The 14,302-nt window shown below is 44.4% G+C and overlaps 1 protein-coding gene and 1 long non-coding RNA gene across 2 annotated transcripts in view; one reads left to right on the forward strand and one right to left on the reverse strand.

The window, feature by feature from the left end:
• Window positions 1-14,302, forward strand: part of LOC115373241 (uncharacterized) — a 28,731-nt gene continuing 14,429 nt past the window's right edge. The window contains exons 1-2 of the long non-coding RNA XR_003929517.1: window positions 1-151; window positions 5,694-6,379. This is a non-coding gene — a long non-coding RNA (uncharacterized LOC115373241). The remainder of the gene's footprint in view (window positions 152-5,693; window positions 6,380-14,302) is intronic.
• On the reverse strand, window positions 2,862-6,676 carry gbx2 (gastrulation brain homeobox 2). Its single transcript, XM_030071517.1, has 2 exons — window positions 5,716-6,676; window positions 2,862-3,640 (listed from the first exon to the last, which is right to left on the reverse strand). The coding sequence occupies exons 1-2, from the start codon at window positions 6,236-6,238 to the stop codon at window positions 3,117-3,119; spliced, it is 1,047 nt and encodes a 348-aa protein (XP_029927377.1). The 5' UTR covers window positions 6,239-6,676; the 3' UTR covers window positions 2,862-3,116.

Below are 14,302 nucleotides of genomic sequence, written 5' to 3' on the forward strand. Positions count from 1 at the left end.
AGGCGCGGAGGCCGTGAACCTGACCGCGAGCGGCCCCGAACACGAGCCGCTGAACGGCGGCGGCTCTTCATCCGGTTTGGTGCCATAAATCATCCGAGCGGCCGGCAGATAATCTGCAGCTGGAACCCGGACCACCGCGCGCCTTCCTCAGGTAGGAACACCGTCCTCAATCCGCTGTCACGCGCTCAGATTACAGCGCTAGCTCTGTGCTAACACGGGAAACCACCGAGCCTGTAGCCTATGTGACAGCTGTGACGAATTATTTTTAATTTGACACCAAATTATCAGATTAGAGGGAGTTTCGGCCTCGAGGCTTCCTGACCGCATTTATTAAAATATCTGCTCCACATACATGTCTGCCATTTTACTGTTTTTGTGTTCAAATGCTACAAATTAAACAATAATATCAATAACAACAACAATAATAATAATACAGGATTAAATGAGGCGTGGTCACACAGGTGTGACGCGCTCGCGCCGTTTAGCTGCCGAACTCACTGCCAGGTAATGGCTGCGCGCTCATGATAAAACTATTATTTTTATTATTATCATTTTATCTTATTTTATTTATTTTCTCTTTGGCTCAAAATTTTCTACTTTCCCCAAAATGGTAATTGATTCTTTTTTTTTTTCCAGACCCATATCTCATTAAATGTCAGAGTCACGCGCCTTTAACGCAGCAAACTTATTATTTATTTTAAGTTATTATTTAATTTGAACGCCCTTACCAAAAAACATTAAAATAATAATAATAATAATAATAATAATGATAATGATAATAATAGGCCTATCTATCGTTGATAAACTACAGCACCTCTGTGTCGGGAGGCTGCAGCGTCCCAACAGAAAGCGCCTTGCTCTCCAGCTGATGGGACCCCGCAGCTCCCCGGGGAGACGCCGGCACGCGCATCACTCACGCGCCCGGCAGCCGGCAGGGAGCGCGCATCTGCATCTGCATCTGCATCTCCATCCGTCCATCCTCCATCCCGACACATGAGCGGCTCTCAGCTCCAGCCGTTTAAATAAACCTTGACCTCCGTCGTGCCACAAACTAGAATCACTTCATCTAGAAAATCAGTTTATGCTTTAAACTCCATATTTCTGTCCTGTGCGTAATGTGATTTAACATTAACCTCTGCGTAAAAAGGAGGATAAATCGAGTTTAGATGACTTTACCTCTGCATCAACCTCATCATCCTCTGTGAATATTTTTGCTCTGAATGAAAAATAAATTCAGAAATCACATTTGACTCGTGTTGTTGCTGCATTGAGGAAATCACAGGCCTCTGATGTGTTTATTATCTCTCCTATCAGTGATCATATGAGAGTTTTTACGAGTCAAATATGAGATGTCTGGTTTGGGGCCTGCAGGCCTAAAAATGTAAATTTATCTGACGCAGATAAACACATTTATTTAGATAAACTGCAGTTATTGGTGGGAAAAAATCAGTTTAGTGGCATTGGTCCTGTGGTGAAATCAAGATGACATTTGGCAAAATTCAAAGATGAATCGAGACAGTCCAGGCGGTTGACTTCTGGTCACGTGTCAGCTTTTAATTCACACTATATCATTTAACTCGATACGTCAGGGAATGTTAGTTACTTTTGCACAATTTCTTTTTTTTTTCTTATAAATAAATTAGCAGCGTCATTTCGTGGAAAAGAAAAAGAAAAGAAAAACAAAACAACAACTCAAGCAACAGTGGGTGTTTTTCTTCTTTCTTTCTTTTTTCTGTTTTTTCTTTCTTTCTTTTCTGAACCTAAAGACCGGAGAGGGGAGAAATGAAACGCGTCTGCAGGGAGAAACTGAACCAGAAAACAGCTGCTCACTTGGGTTTCCTCCCACAGATTCAAAGAAAACAAAGTTCCTCAGTAGCACAGAAGCTTTACAGATGTTTAATAAAATATCAAATGATTGTAAAATAAGGTGGGAACGCCGTCGTCGTGAAATGTACACCCGGTGTGTGTCCGTCAGTTTGGTCCCGGCTGGATATTTACATGTGCAGGAGGTGACGAGCGTCTCTCCTGGCGGCCAGCTGTGGCTCCTCCTCCCGCCGCCGCATCACCTCGCCGCGTCTTTACGCACGGAGCTTTGGAGGCTCTCCAAAAAAAAAAAAAGATTAATACTGCGTTCATGTGCACAGCGAGGAAATGTCCGTCTGAACAAGTCACCCCAAAACTGAGTCCCCAGCTGTTATTTTTCTTTCCTTAGTGGAACAGTCTAATCCATATAATCTTGTTTCAGCAATTTTCTCAATTTAAGTTTTAGTTTCTGCTCCTCTTCCTCCGCCACACACAGATTTGTCTCTCGAAAATTCCTGAAACAAGAGCCAGTGCGTCACAGGGAAAATGAGAAGCAGCCTGTGCTGTGGTGGCAGGGTTTTTCCCACTTTCATGACAGAAAATAGTGATTTTAACGCTCAGACTTGTTTTAAACGGTGTGTTAATGTGGCTGATTCAAGTGCAACTCACTAATGTCCGTCTCACCAAATCATTCAGCCTCATTCATAAATGTTTTTTTTTTTTCTCAGACTAACTAAAAGGGGGAAGTGCCACTGATTTGAGACGCTTTTTCTTGTTTCCAATGCAGATCTCCTTGTTTAAGAAATCTATCTCATTCTGCCTGTGCAGAGGAACAGGTGGAAACAAGTGGGATTATCTCATCCACGCTGGCATCTCCTCCACTCTGTTTTAGGATTTAAAAAAAAAAAAAAAAAAAAAAATCAATTTTATGGATGGATTAATTCTTAAATCAGTTGCTTTAAAACGCACTTCTGCAAAAAGTCAGTTTAACATGTTATTTATTTGATATTTTCATAAAACAAATGGAAAAATCTGACAATATGGCGAGATAATCCCATTTGTCTCCTATGCAAATGATTATTTAATAAATGACTTGTTAAGAGTTTTTTTTTTAAGTGCATTGCAAAGTAAAAGGCCATCTTAGCAAGTCATTTCATAAATTTGATCTTTAAAAAATCTGTCAGTGCAGGTGAGATTTGTTCATCACAAATCAGCCCAAATAATATTTTTAATGACAACAAATCGGGACCGGGTGACTTGTTCTACGGATCATTATTTCGCAGCGTGGAGTCTCTGTGCGCTCTCGTCTTCTTCTACGGTCTGGCCTGCTCCAGCTGCTGGTGCTGACTCCTTATTGCGAAGCGGCTGACGTGCACCGGGATGGGAACGACTATTTTGGGGTTCCGGGACGGCTCCCCGGTTTTGTTGTTGACGTTGCCGGCCTTGACCCGTTTCCACTTGGCGCGCCGGTTCTGGAACCAGATCTTCACCTGGACCTCGCTCAGCTTCAGCGCGTGCGCGATCTGGGAGCGTTCGGTTAGCGAGAGGTATTTCTTACAGTGGAACTCCTTCTCGAGCTCCAGCAGCTGCTCGCTCGTGAAGGCCGTCCGCCGCCGCCGGTTCTTGCCGCCCGTGCCGGTGCCGCCGGAGCCCGGCCCGCCGGAGGAGGAGCCGTGCGGGCCGTCGTCCATCCCGCCGCCGCCCTCCCCGTCCTCCTTGGGACACATGGAGGTGAGGTTGTCGTCCGAGCTGTAGTCCAAGTCACTGTCCATGGAGAAGCTCTCGTCCTTCCTGGCGCACTCGTCCTCCTTGGGGTCTTCTTTACTGTGTGCTCTGACTGGAGGAGAGCAAACCCGGCAGTTAGGAACCATAACCTCCATCATCATTTGAATTATTTAATTACGTAAAAACACAATCTAAGACGTGTTTAAACTGTCAAACCCATGTGGTTTAAATGCTCAAATAAAACCAGGAAAGGCACCCCAAAATAAACACGTTCAAATCAATGGGCCTATAATATTAGAAATAACAGAATAAAACAAATCACATGGAAAAAAAAATGTTGTGAAGAGGATTGAAATGAATGGCAGCTTTTCATTTTGACATTTTGACAGGAGCTGTAACTCTTTATTTACCTTAAATAAAGCAAAGGCCTGAATGGAACATCTGGAGCGGGGTGGGGCGCAATGGGTGTATGTATGTGTGTGTGTGTGTTGGGGGAAGGGGGAGGGGGGGGGTCCTTATGTCAATAATAATCAGGTTTGTGTTTTGATACGGCCGGTCAGCATCGGAATTGATTGCAGCCGAAAAACAGCGCCGGAGCAAACTTTTTTTTATGCGTAATTACGCACGGAGCGGGACCGTCCCGCGTCTCCATTCGGCCCGCTGGAAACAGGAACCCGCGTGAGGCTGCAGCCGCAACAACACGCGACAGATTTATTACATGCAAGTGTAAACAGCGAGTCTGCGGGAGCGGAAACCCACTAAATCCAAAGCGACGGCTGAGACATTTAATGTCACCCGTCAGTGCGAGCAGCGCAGCGGTGACTGACGAGCGACAAAAAAAATCAGATTTGGTCACTGTCGTAAATTATTATTCTTAGAGGTCACCAAACTGTCAGCTTAAAGGGAACTTTTATGCTGGATTTTTAAATAAATTTCTACCCAAATACATTTCTGAACATTTTCCTCCCTTATTAAAATAATTAAAAAAAAAACAAAAAAAAAAAAAACGTGATTCTAATGATGAACACTCAACGTTTTTATTATCTAAATAAATGAGACGACACGGAGGGTTTTGATCCCAGTTTTTCACGTTCAAACACTGATTTAAAATGAGCAGAGCCATCGATTACCCTCCGCCTCGGGCAACCCTCCAAAAAAGCTTCATGTGAGCTGTTATGAATCTATTTATGAGCATAATTTCCATGAATTTTTCACCACGGAATTGCCACCTGCGTTTCGGAAGCAGACATTTCCAGCCAAGGGAAGAAAAAAACACACACCACGTTCAGTTTAAGGTGAAATAGAGACAACAAAAGGAAAAAGTGACATTGATTTTCTTGAATATTTTATCGCTCGTATTTTTGGTCACAAAGAAAGTGTGGAGCTTTTTCTTAAGACTCAGAGATCATGGGTGTTTTTAAATGGAAAGGAAATATCACAGAAAATGGCACTTTAACCCTGACATCTGATCTTAAAATATATTAACAAGACATTTAATTTACTATAAAGTCTTTCAGTATTTTTTCCTAAAAAAACAAAATGTCCATGTGGTGTAATAATTTCGATATTTCCTCAACTCAGCTTATTTCAAGAATTTCCTTAATCAAGTGTCATTTTCTTCATACTAGTAGATTGATCTTTTGTGTGAAAAATGTTTATACTCATTTATTTTAACTAAAAAAGTCAAACCGCATTGGAAACAAGCGGAAATCATTTCCTCGATAAAAATTTTTTTAGTGACCAAGAGCCCGAGCGACTTGTTGAGATGAGGTTTTCTGCAGCCCGGCTTGTCTAAAATGTAAATCGTGCGTCATTTTGTTGTGAGTGGCGCACAAAAGGCGTAACGACATCGCAAACAAATGACACTTTAAGCTGACACGCGAAAAACATCCATCTTCATAAATCATTTGCTCTGGTAATGACTCCTCCTGAAACAAATGAAACTGCAGTGGAAACAAGTGGAATCAAATCACCGCCACTTGCACAATATTTCACTTATTTCACAAATTTTGAGACTATAAATGATGCACAAATATGAATATCTCAGCTGTGAAATGATGCATATTTTTTGTTTAGCTGATGTCATGCAAAAGATATGTTCAGTTGACATTTACGCCATCATGATGACAGCTCAGCCCTGGTTTATGCTGCTGTTTCGGGGACAGGTTGATGCAGACCCCAGCCTACCTGTGGATGATTGCACCGGCGTGTCCGACTCGTGGAAAGCCTGCAGCGCCGCGGACTCCTTCCCCTGCAGGAAGCTCTTCCCGTCATCCGCGTCCAGCCGGATGTCCTGAGTTTTGTCGAAGACGGCGTGCAGAGCCTGCGAGCCAAACTTCCTGGCCGCCTCCTGGTGCTGCTGGCCGGACGGGGAGAAGCCGCCGGGCAGCGACGCCATGAGCGTGGAGGTGAGCGCCATGCCCTGCGTCAAGCCCTGCGCCAGGCTGGAGCAGAAGCCGCTCTGCAGGCTGGGGATCTGGTGGTGCGGGTGATGGCCGGTCGGCAGAGCCTGCTGGAGGCCCGGGGGCGGCGGCGGCGGCGGCTGGAGCACCACTGACCGATACGGCATGAACATGGGGTAGCCAGTGTAGACGAAGTGTCCCGGGCTGGGCTGCGGGGGCCCCCCGATCAGAGAGTCGATGCTGAAGGCAGTGGTGCTTCCGAGTGGCCGCTGCATCACCATGAAGGACGGGCTGAACGCTGCACTCATATGAACCAGCGCTGGAGCTCGGAGGGAGAAGAAGAGGTGCAGGGGGCGGCGAGGGAGGGACGGGCGACCCCCCCTTGGACGGGACCGGCCGGGGGTGTCACAGCCTGGCGGATGGATCGACAACCGGAGCTCAGAGAACAGGTAATCCCGTTAAATAAAACCATTCCATCGGTGCATCAGGCGCGGCGGCACTTCGAGCTAGAGAAAGTCAAGAAAAATAGCAGAAGTAGAAAAAATAAAAAATCACCACTTTCCCCTCCTGCGTAGCCGAATTCAACCCGACGCCAGAGCTCCGTGGCGGGGTTACGCGTCGTCGCGGTCCCGCTGAGGCGCCGTGCGCAGTTTGGAGAGCCGCGGAGTCCCGGCGCGGTCGCCGACTGGAGCCTTCAGACGCGCAGCAGCTCGACTCAACTCGAGCCGATATGAGAGCAGCGGAGGCGCTTCTTCTTCTCCTCGTTTGTCCGCACACGCAGAGAGAGACGGCGAGTGTTTCCTGCGCGCATCCAAGATGTTTGGCAATGGATTTAAATTGCGCTCCCCTCCGTTTAATTGCGCTGCCTTCTCCGCGCAAGCACCGCCCCCCTCTCCGCGCACCGGGCTGCCATTGGCGGCCGAGATGACGTGACAGCGCGCCTTTGGTCTCCTGGATGAATGCCAATTACACAAATTGGGACCACAGGCCATTTTGGAATGTGAAAACACATCATTGTAAATAATAAGCTATATATATTCTGTAAATAATAGGTCTGTGAGCCCCTCCCCCCTCTTCCTGTCAGTGTGTGTGTGTGTGTGTGTGTGTGTGTGTGTGTGTGTGTGTGTGTGTGTGTTAGAGTGTGTGAGAAAGAGAGAGAGATTCTCTGTCTGTACTATTTCCTCTGCCTGTCTGCAGCAGCAATATCTAAATCTCCTACTTTCCTTTCACATAAATTTGAAGTTGAACAGCTCTCTTGACACTGCAAACTTTCAAATCAAGTCTTTATCTCGCTTAGTTTTATAGTTTTGGCTAAAAAAACAATAATCATCTCATTTTTTATATCCAAATCTGATTGACTAGCAAAATCTAATCCTCAGTTCCCTGGTCTGAGTCCATCCTGACCACCAAATATCACAGAAATCTCTAATAAGTTCATGTATGACTCTAAATATGACGTGACACTTCATTAACTTTAAATATTTCACTGATGCTCTCATCCAAAGTGACTTACAGTAAATGCATGCTTAGAAAAACCTCCAACAACCTCCATCGCAAACATAACTGTCCTTTTTTTTAAATTCCAAAACAATAATATGATTTTATTCGAGACACTTTATTTCAAGCAGTTGGTTATTCAGCAGACATCAGCCAATAGGAACGCATCGTGAGACTTTATTCGCCTTTATTTGTGTTTATCTGTGTGACTCTGAGCTGCTGGTCCTCCTTGTTCAAGTCTCTGTTGGTGTTTCTGTACTGCACTTACCAGAGATCACCTGTCAATCAAACAGAGTGGGCGGGATTTTGGTTCCCTGTTGATGGAGTTTTGAGTTTCTCTTTTCTTCCTCTGTTCAGCCATGGTGGCAGTCAGCGCTCATGAAAACTACCTGACTCTTCTATGTCTTCTTCTTCTTCTTCTGTTGATTCCAAACAAAGCGGAGACATTAAACGCATCACTTCCTGTGCAGCAGGAAGGAGCTGCCAGATGCCGAGCGCTCAGGAGAGATCATGGAAAAGATTTGCATCACCTTTGTGTCAGAGCTCTGCAGTGACAGAAAATAGCAAAGCTGACCTTTTATTTATAAGACAGTGTCACAGATTCTGACTTTACTTTCCCCTTTAATTGAATGTCGAGGTAAAATCGAGGCATCACAGCTCGTATCCGGATTCACTCGGTCACTTTGTTTCACTGAATGAACTGAAGCTGCAAAAGGAGCCTGACATGTGGTACTTTACACGTTTATTACAGTATTTTTTTGTTGATTTCTGATTTATATCCATAGATGTCCATAGAAATGTGTTAGAACATCACTTAATCCAAAATGACAGGAAATTGACTGACTTTGTGTTATTTTTCAACACATTTTAACACAAAGTGACGCTGCAGATGAAGGCTTTCATTCCAAAATGAGAGATTTGACTCTGACTTCTGGCATGAAATTAAAACTGAGTGCAACTCTGTATAACCTGTGTATCATCTAGGTTTTATTAAAATATGGAGACATAAACTGCAGGTGACAGGTCCCTCAGGGTGGATATGCAGCATTTTGGAATAAAATCATTCATACAATCATTTATTGTAATGGAAAGAAACAAAAACTAGACACAGAGACATGATCAAAGTGATGCTTTGCTTTTCCTTTTTCTCTCTATTTTCCATTTCCCTTTTCGTTTATATACTTAGAGACTATTTGACTTTCTCAGATGTTTTTTGCCACTTTGCTTTTGCTTCAGTGCGACATTTGACTTGAAAGATGCTGTTTGCAACTGGAAACCTTATATAGATATATATCAGTTCATTTTTTTTAATCTATATCTGATTGATGAACTCAATCCAAAGCATTTGCAAGCGATTCGTCTGGAAGTTAATTTCTCCCAAAACGACACAACAGCAACATTTGTTTGTTCCTGGCTGCGGCATCAGAGGTGCTTTAATGAATCCTGTAAATGGCGAAACTCATTAATTAATACGAGCCGCAGCATCATAACACACCACAGTATGGGGGGGGGGGGTGACCTCTGACCTCCGGGTCCCCCCCGGCTAATCCCAGGCTCTCCCCCTGGGCCGAGTCAAGGGCACGGATAGATACTACCCCCCCCCCACACACACACCCCACACACACCCCACCAACCCCCCCCCTCCCCTTCAGGGTCACTGGGACACGATCTCATTAAAGGCGGCCTGATCTGCAACTGCAATGCAGACATTAAATAGCAGTATTTTTCAATTAGGGCTGACAAATTCAATCAAAATTCCATAGATTAGGATGAAATGAGGCATGGGTCATTTACAAGGGAATTTAATTGCACGGCCATTAGACAAATAGTACAGCAGTCTCTGTCTCATTATCAATCATGCGGGGGCATCAATAGTAAAAGGTTGTGAGGGGTGTGAGGGAGGGGTGTGTGTGTGTGTGTGTGTGTCCGTGCACCACACCGCAGCGCTGCCACCACTGCAGAGCGGCTAATAAATACCCTCTTTTGTACTTATAAATTATCCAGTTTAATTAACAACATGGATTATGATTGGACTATGATTTAATTAAACCTTTCCTGCATGCAAGCCGAGCGCGATCATTCATTACGGCCGGGGATGAGGAAGGGGAGGGTGGTGTGTGGGGGGGGGGGGGTGGAGGTGGAGGAGGAGGTTGGGGTTGGTGGGGGGGTTTAGGGTGTGTGTGTTGGGGGGGGGGGTTGGTAGTGTAACACTGCACTAAATGAAGCGAGTTCCTCTAATAGGAGCTGCTTACTTGATAAGAGCCACCATCAGATACTGCAACAAGCGCCGATAATAGGCCTGGGAATGGCTCGCAGAGGAGACACGGCGAAATAAAACAGGATGCAGTTCACAAAAAGGAATAAAGACCAACCCCCCCTCCATCTCCATCTTTTCCCTCCTAACCCCCCCCCCCAGCATTTAAATCTATGGGTAAATGGAACATTCGCTGTGAGTTTACTGATGTTATTACTGCATGTTGTAAGTAGAGGGGATGTGGCGGGAAGCAATTACAGCTCGGACGCCTCGGCCGCCGCCGCCGCTACCGCCGCCGCCGCCGCCGCACGCAGCCGAGACGGCAGGGGGAAGAAATGGATTGAGGAACGTCGCCCGGAGCGCAACGCCACTTCAACATTACTCAGCCAGCGTGGCGGTATCAACCTTTTCATCAGCCTCTAAATGCCAGGCCACATTTCCTCTGCTCGCCGCAGCCCCCCCCCCTTCAACCACCACCTCCTCCTCCTCCTCCACCTCCATTGTCCAACTCCCCTCTTTTATGAAAACACACGGCGTCGTGTGGCTCTCGGATAGGGAACGCCGAGGCCTTTTTGTGCGTTTGTCCCGTTGTCCGTCGTCCTGCGTGAACACGGAAATAAACCTCGAAATGTAAAAAATGTGACGCCTGACTCCAAACTTTTCCTGCATTTCCTCACATCATCATCATCATCATCATCATCATCACCCCCGTCCCGGTCTGTGACTCCAGCCGGCGTTAAAAAAACTTTTTATCTGCACATTTCTCTCAAATGGGACCAGATCCGCTGAAATCTGCTGCTGCTTTCCAACTCGAATCATGATTTTGCTGAGGAAAAGGGAAAACTGCGGTGAACACTAAAGACCTTTCATGGCTTCCTGTTGAAGCAGGAAACCAACAGGATCTCAGTTTGGGAGAGAAACACACTTTTATTTTGAAGGGATGAGGTGGATGAGAGAGGATGTTTAAAGATTTGCGAAGGTTTTATCGGTTGAGATTTGAATTGACGCCCACCGGTGCAGGATGATGATGATGTCACCGTTTAAGCTGCTCTGTCTTACAGGAAGTTGAGGTCACGTGACGTCGTTTTGTGGCAACTTTAAATCCAAAGCCGGCTCGTCTGTGAGAGTCTTTGTCTGGTAACTTTACCTCTAGAATCACTCGAGCTGCTGCTGAGACGTTAAAAACCTCTGGTTCGCAGCGACCGCGTCCATTTCTTCGTCCTTGTTCTTCGTTTTTGTTGAAGATGAAGACGAGGAGAATCACTTCAGCTGAGCCTTCTCTCCTAAAAATTCCCTTCTCATCCAACTAAACTGTATTCTCTTTTTTTTTTATGTCTGAACTGAACCTTCCCCTGAGATTAACCAAGTGGTTTTGGTGGCTAAAGAAACAAAACAGGCTAAAATGCCATCAGACATGATATACAAGATGTTGATTAGAAACGTGTGTGTGTGTGATCCGTCTTAAACAAACATAATCCAAGACAAAAATAAGTTTACCTCTAAACGTCTTAAAGAAATGCAGTTTAGTTGAATGGGAACGCTGATGTAACCACTTAGCCATGAGCAATTTGGTTTTTTTTTTAATCCAGATCAATCACGTTCAGGTTGTGAAATGTGTGAAAACATCTCCTTTTTTTACATACAAATGTCGTTGATTTCTTCCATATATGATGAACTTTGTCGTCTTGCAAACAAAATGCAGAAAAATCAGAGACAAATGACGACATGACTTCTGAGGCCTGCGTCTCAAAATGCGAATAACTTCATGCTCCCTGTGCAAGAAAACTCAAGCAAAAATCGAATGTTTCTCCATTGTAAAGGCGTTATTGAATATGGAGAGTTATAGTTTCTCTGTGATCTGCTGTTTTTGCCGTTGGAGGAAAATCAACCGGAAATACCAGAAGAAGAAACCAGAAACAGGAGGTACAGGGACGGGAGGAAATGTTTTTGCAGCGGTGTGTGTATTTGGTGTGTTTGCTGCAGCGGCGTTTTGATGCAGAGGCATGAACTGTCCTTCACACGTCATGCTGTCAGACCTGCAGATGTGTGTGTCTGTGTGTCTGTGTGTGTCGACGTTGATGCTGCTGCTGCGTGAAAACTTGAGTGTTTTAGCAGAACTGCAGGAAAACACAATCAGAATCTGTAATTTCCTGCTGTTTCTTCAGTCGGTCACAAGCAGAGGCTTTGTTTCCAAACTCAGACGCGTCACTCATTTCGGCTGCAGTTGCGTCATCGTGCATGAAACGTGAAACACCTTCACGGCTCAGGTTGGGTCGTCAGATTAACCTTCAATCCCGAAGTCAAGTTTTCATTCTCAGGGAAAGGTTTTTCTTCTCTGAGCCCCGACTGGAGCAGCAACACCGACTTCAAGCTGGACTTTTAAATGACTTTTTCATGCGACAAACAACCAAAAACGTCCAGAACGTGTCGAGCTCCTGCAAGTATTACATCTTCTGATTCACAGAGGAATGCCAGATTATAATCTGTACAGTATCCCCGTCCACAAGATGTAATCTCCTGTTCAGAGTTGGTGCTTATTTTACAAAATTTTGCGATTTCTTACTCTTGTTGTTAGGCAGTACAACCACATTTTTAGACAGACAAAACATTCGTGCTGATTCAATAACTTTAAATTTTGTTTTAGTCATTTTAATCCCAAAAAAGAAAGCAGAGATTAAAGAAATGTTTTTTGGGGTAGCAGATTTTTAACTCATACCTTTATTTATTGCACATTTGCTTAATAAATGTGCAGAAGACATTTTTTTTCTTGGCAGGTTTTCACTGTTTTCTCTTTTCCTGTGTCAAACCTCGTCATATCAGAGGTAAATCACTTTGACTTGCCAACGTCTGATATTTAACAAAAGGTCAATATCAGCACAGCACAGCTCAGCAAAGCTTGAATCTTCAGCGTGAACGTCCCGTGGGAGTCGATGTTCAAGAGCAGCAGCGGCTCAAGACGCGAGGAGTGAAAAAAAAAAAGAGAGTAACGTGTTCCTCGTTCGTCCCAAAGCTCAGATCAATTAGCATTTAGAGCGGCGATTGGATTTTTGATTATCAAAGCTGAAAGGGACGCGATTGATCGGCCGCCGAGGTTGCCCCTGACGATGGCTGATCCAATGAGAGAGGAGGCCTCGGCGGCGAGTGTCTCTGGCATCGACCGCCACGCTGCAGAAAATCCACATCCGGCACGCGTTTTTTTTTTTTTTTTTGGACTCCAGTTTTCATTTGTGTGTCTGACTGAATCTTATTTCAGTATTTTCTAGAGACACACGAGCATTTCTGCCTCTTGTGAAGACATTTCTATCAGTTTCTTTAAAAACAACAACAAAGCAAAACAAGATTTGAAAACTGGAAGCTCGAGATTCAGTTTTCAGTTATTTTCCTGCAGCGCGTCGAGTTAAAGCCACTTCATCTGTTCTGCAGCCGGTCGATGAAACACAAGTAGGAATAACAGTCGAGGCATCGTGTTACACACACTTGTATGTGCCGCTTTAAGCTGATCAGCGTGTGTGTGTGTGTGTGTGTGTGTGCCGTCAAATGATCGGAGGTATTGATCAGGTTGATTGCTTCAGGACCAAGACACTTTTTTTTTTTCCTTCTTCTTTCCGTCTTCTTGCCTTTTCTCTCACTGTGCTGCATGTGAGTGTGTAAAGAATATATACTATAAAAATCTATAAAAATCTATCTATTTATCTGTAATGTGACTTTATCCTGCTGCTACTTTTACTCTGAAAGCTTTCAAAACTTTTACTAATTTACAAAATAAAATGAAGAATAGAAAAATACATGTAAAAAGACGTAATTTGTAAACAAAGGCAGTTAAAAAGTAACTTTAAAGGAAAGGTAAGAGATTATAATATGTAAGAAAAAGTGCACAAATTTATTATTATTCACTACATTATTAAACTGTAATGAATTGTTTTGCAGTATATTCCTCCCAGGCAGATTATAATCCAATTGACAGCAATTAGATGACTGAGGTTGAGTACTGGAGCGCTTTACGTTTGTACATCAGTCCACTGCAAAATGAAAATCTTCAATTTAACAAGTCATTCAGCCTTAAAATCACGATTTTTATCCTAAAACAGGCAGAAATGTGTTGAAATAGGCAGATCAGCCATGAGGATCAAGAAAATGATGGAAACAAGTCGATTTACTGTTTGAAACAAGTGGGATTATCTCATCCCACTGGCAGATTTTGGACCGTGTGTGAAGAAAAACAAGATCTGAGCCCTGCAGATTAGAAGTATTTTTTTTTTTTTTTGCAGTGTGTGTGAAAGTGACCGAGAAAAGGTCACGGTGAGTCAGATCTGAAGTCGTCGGGCTGAGTGAGCGGCTGATCTCTGCCTTCAGCCACATGAGGCACAGACAGCGAGCCCGGATTAAACCAGGACACGCCGGGCCTCGGCCGGGACGTCCCGGGACGCTCCAGAACCTCCAGAGTGTGTGTGTGTGTGTGTGTGTGTGTGTGTGACGTCGCTGAAAATGAATGTGCACACTCAGCAAAGCGTCCCTCAGTAATTAAAAGGTTAAAATCAGGATAAAAAGCCCCGCATCCCGGTTTTCTGTGCAGGATTACAGACTCATTAAAGGGATTACAACCCTGACAAAAACTGTAAAC

This window comes from Myripristis murdjan, chromosome 2 (genome assembly GCF_902150065.1).
Source record: "Myripristis murdjan chromosome 2, fMyrMur1.1, whole genome shotgun sequence".
NCBI lineage: Eukaryota > Metazoa > Chordata > Actinopteri > Holocentriformes > Holocentridae > Myripristis > Myripristis murdjan.

What these genes read in the sequence shown, in the direction of transcription:
- gbx2 (XM_030071517.1), bottom strand. Translation starts at nt 6,238, where the DNA reads ATGAGTGCAGCGTTCAGCCCGTCCTTCATGGTGATGCAGCGGCCACTC. An exon ending in GCCGGTGCAATCATCCACAG is followed by an intron (nt 3,641 to 5,715) that starts GTAGGCTGGGGT and finishes GCTCTCCTCCAG; the next exon opens with TCAGAGCACACAGTAAAGAA.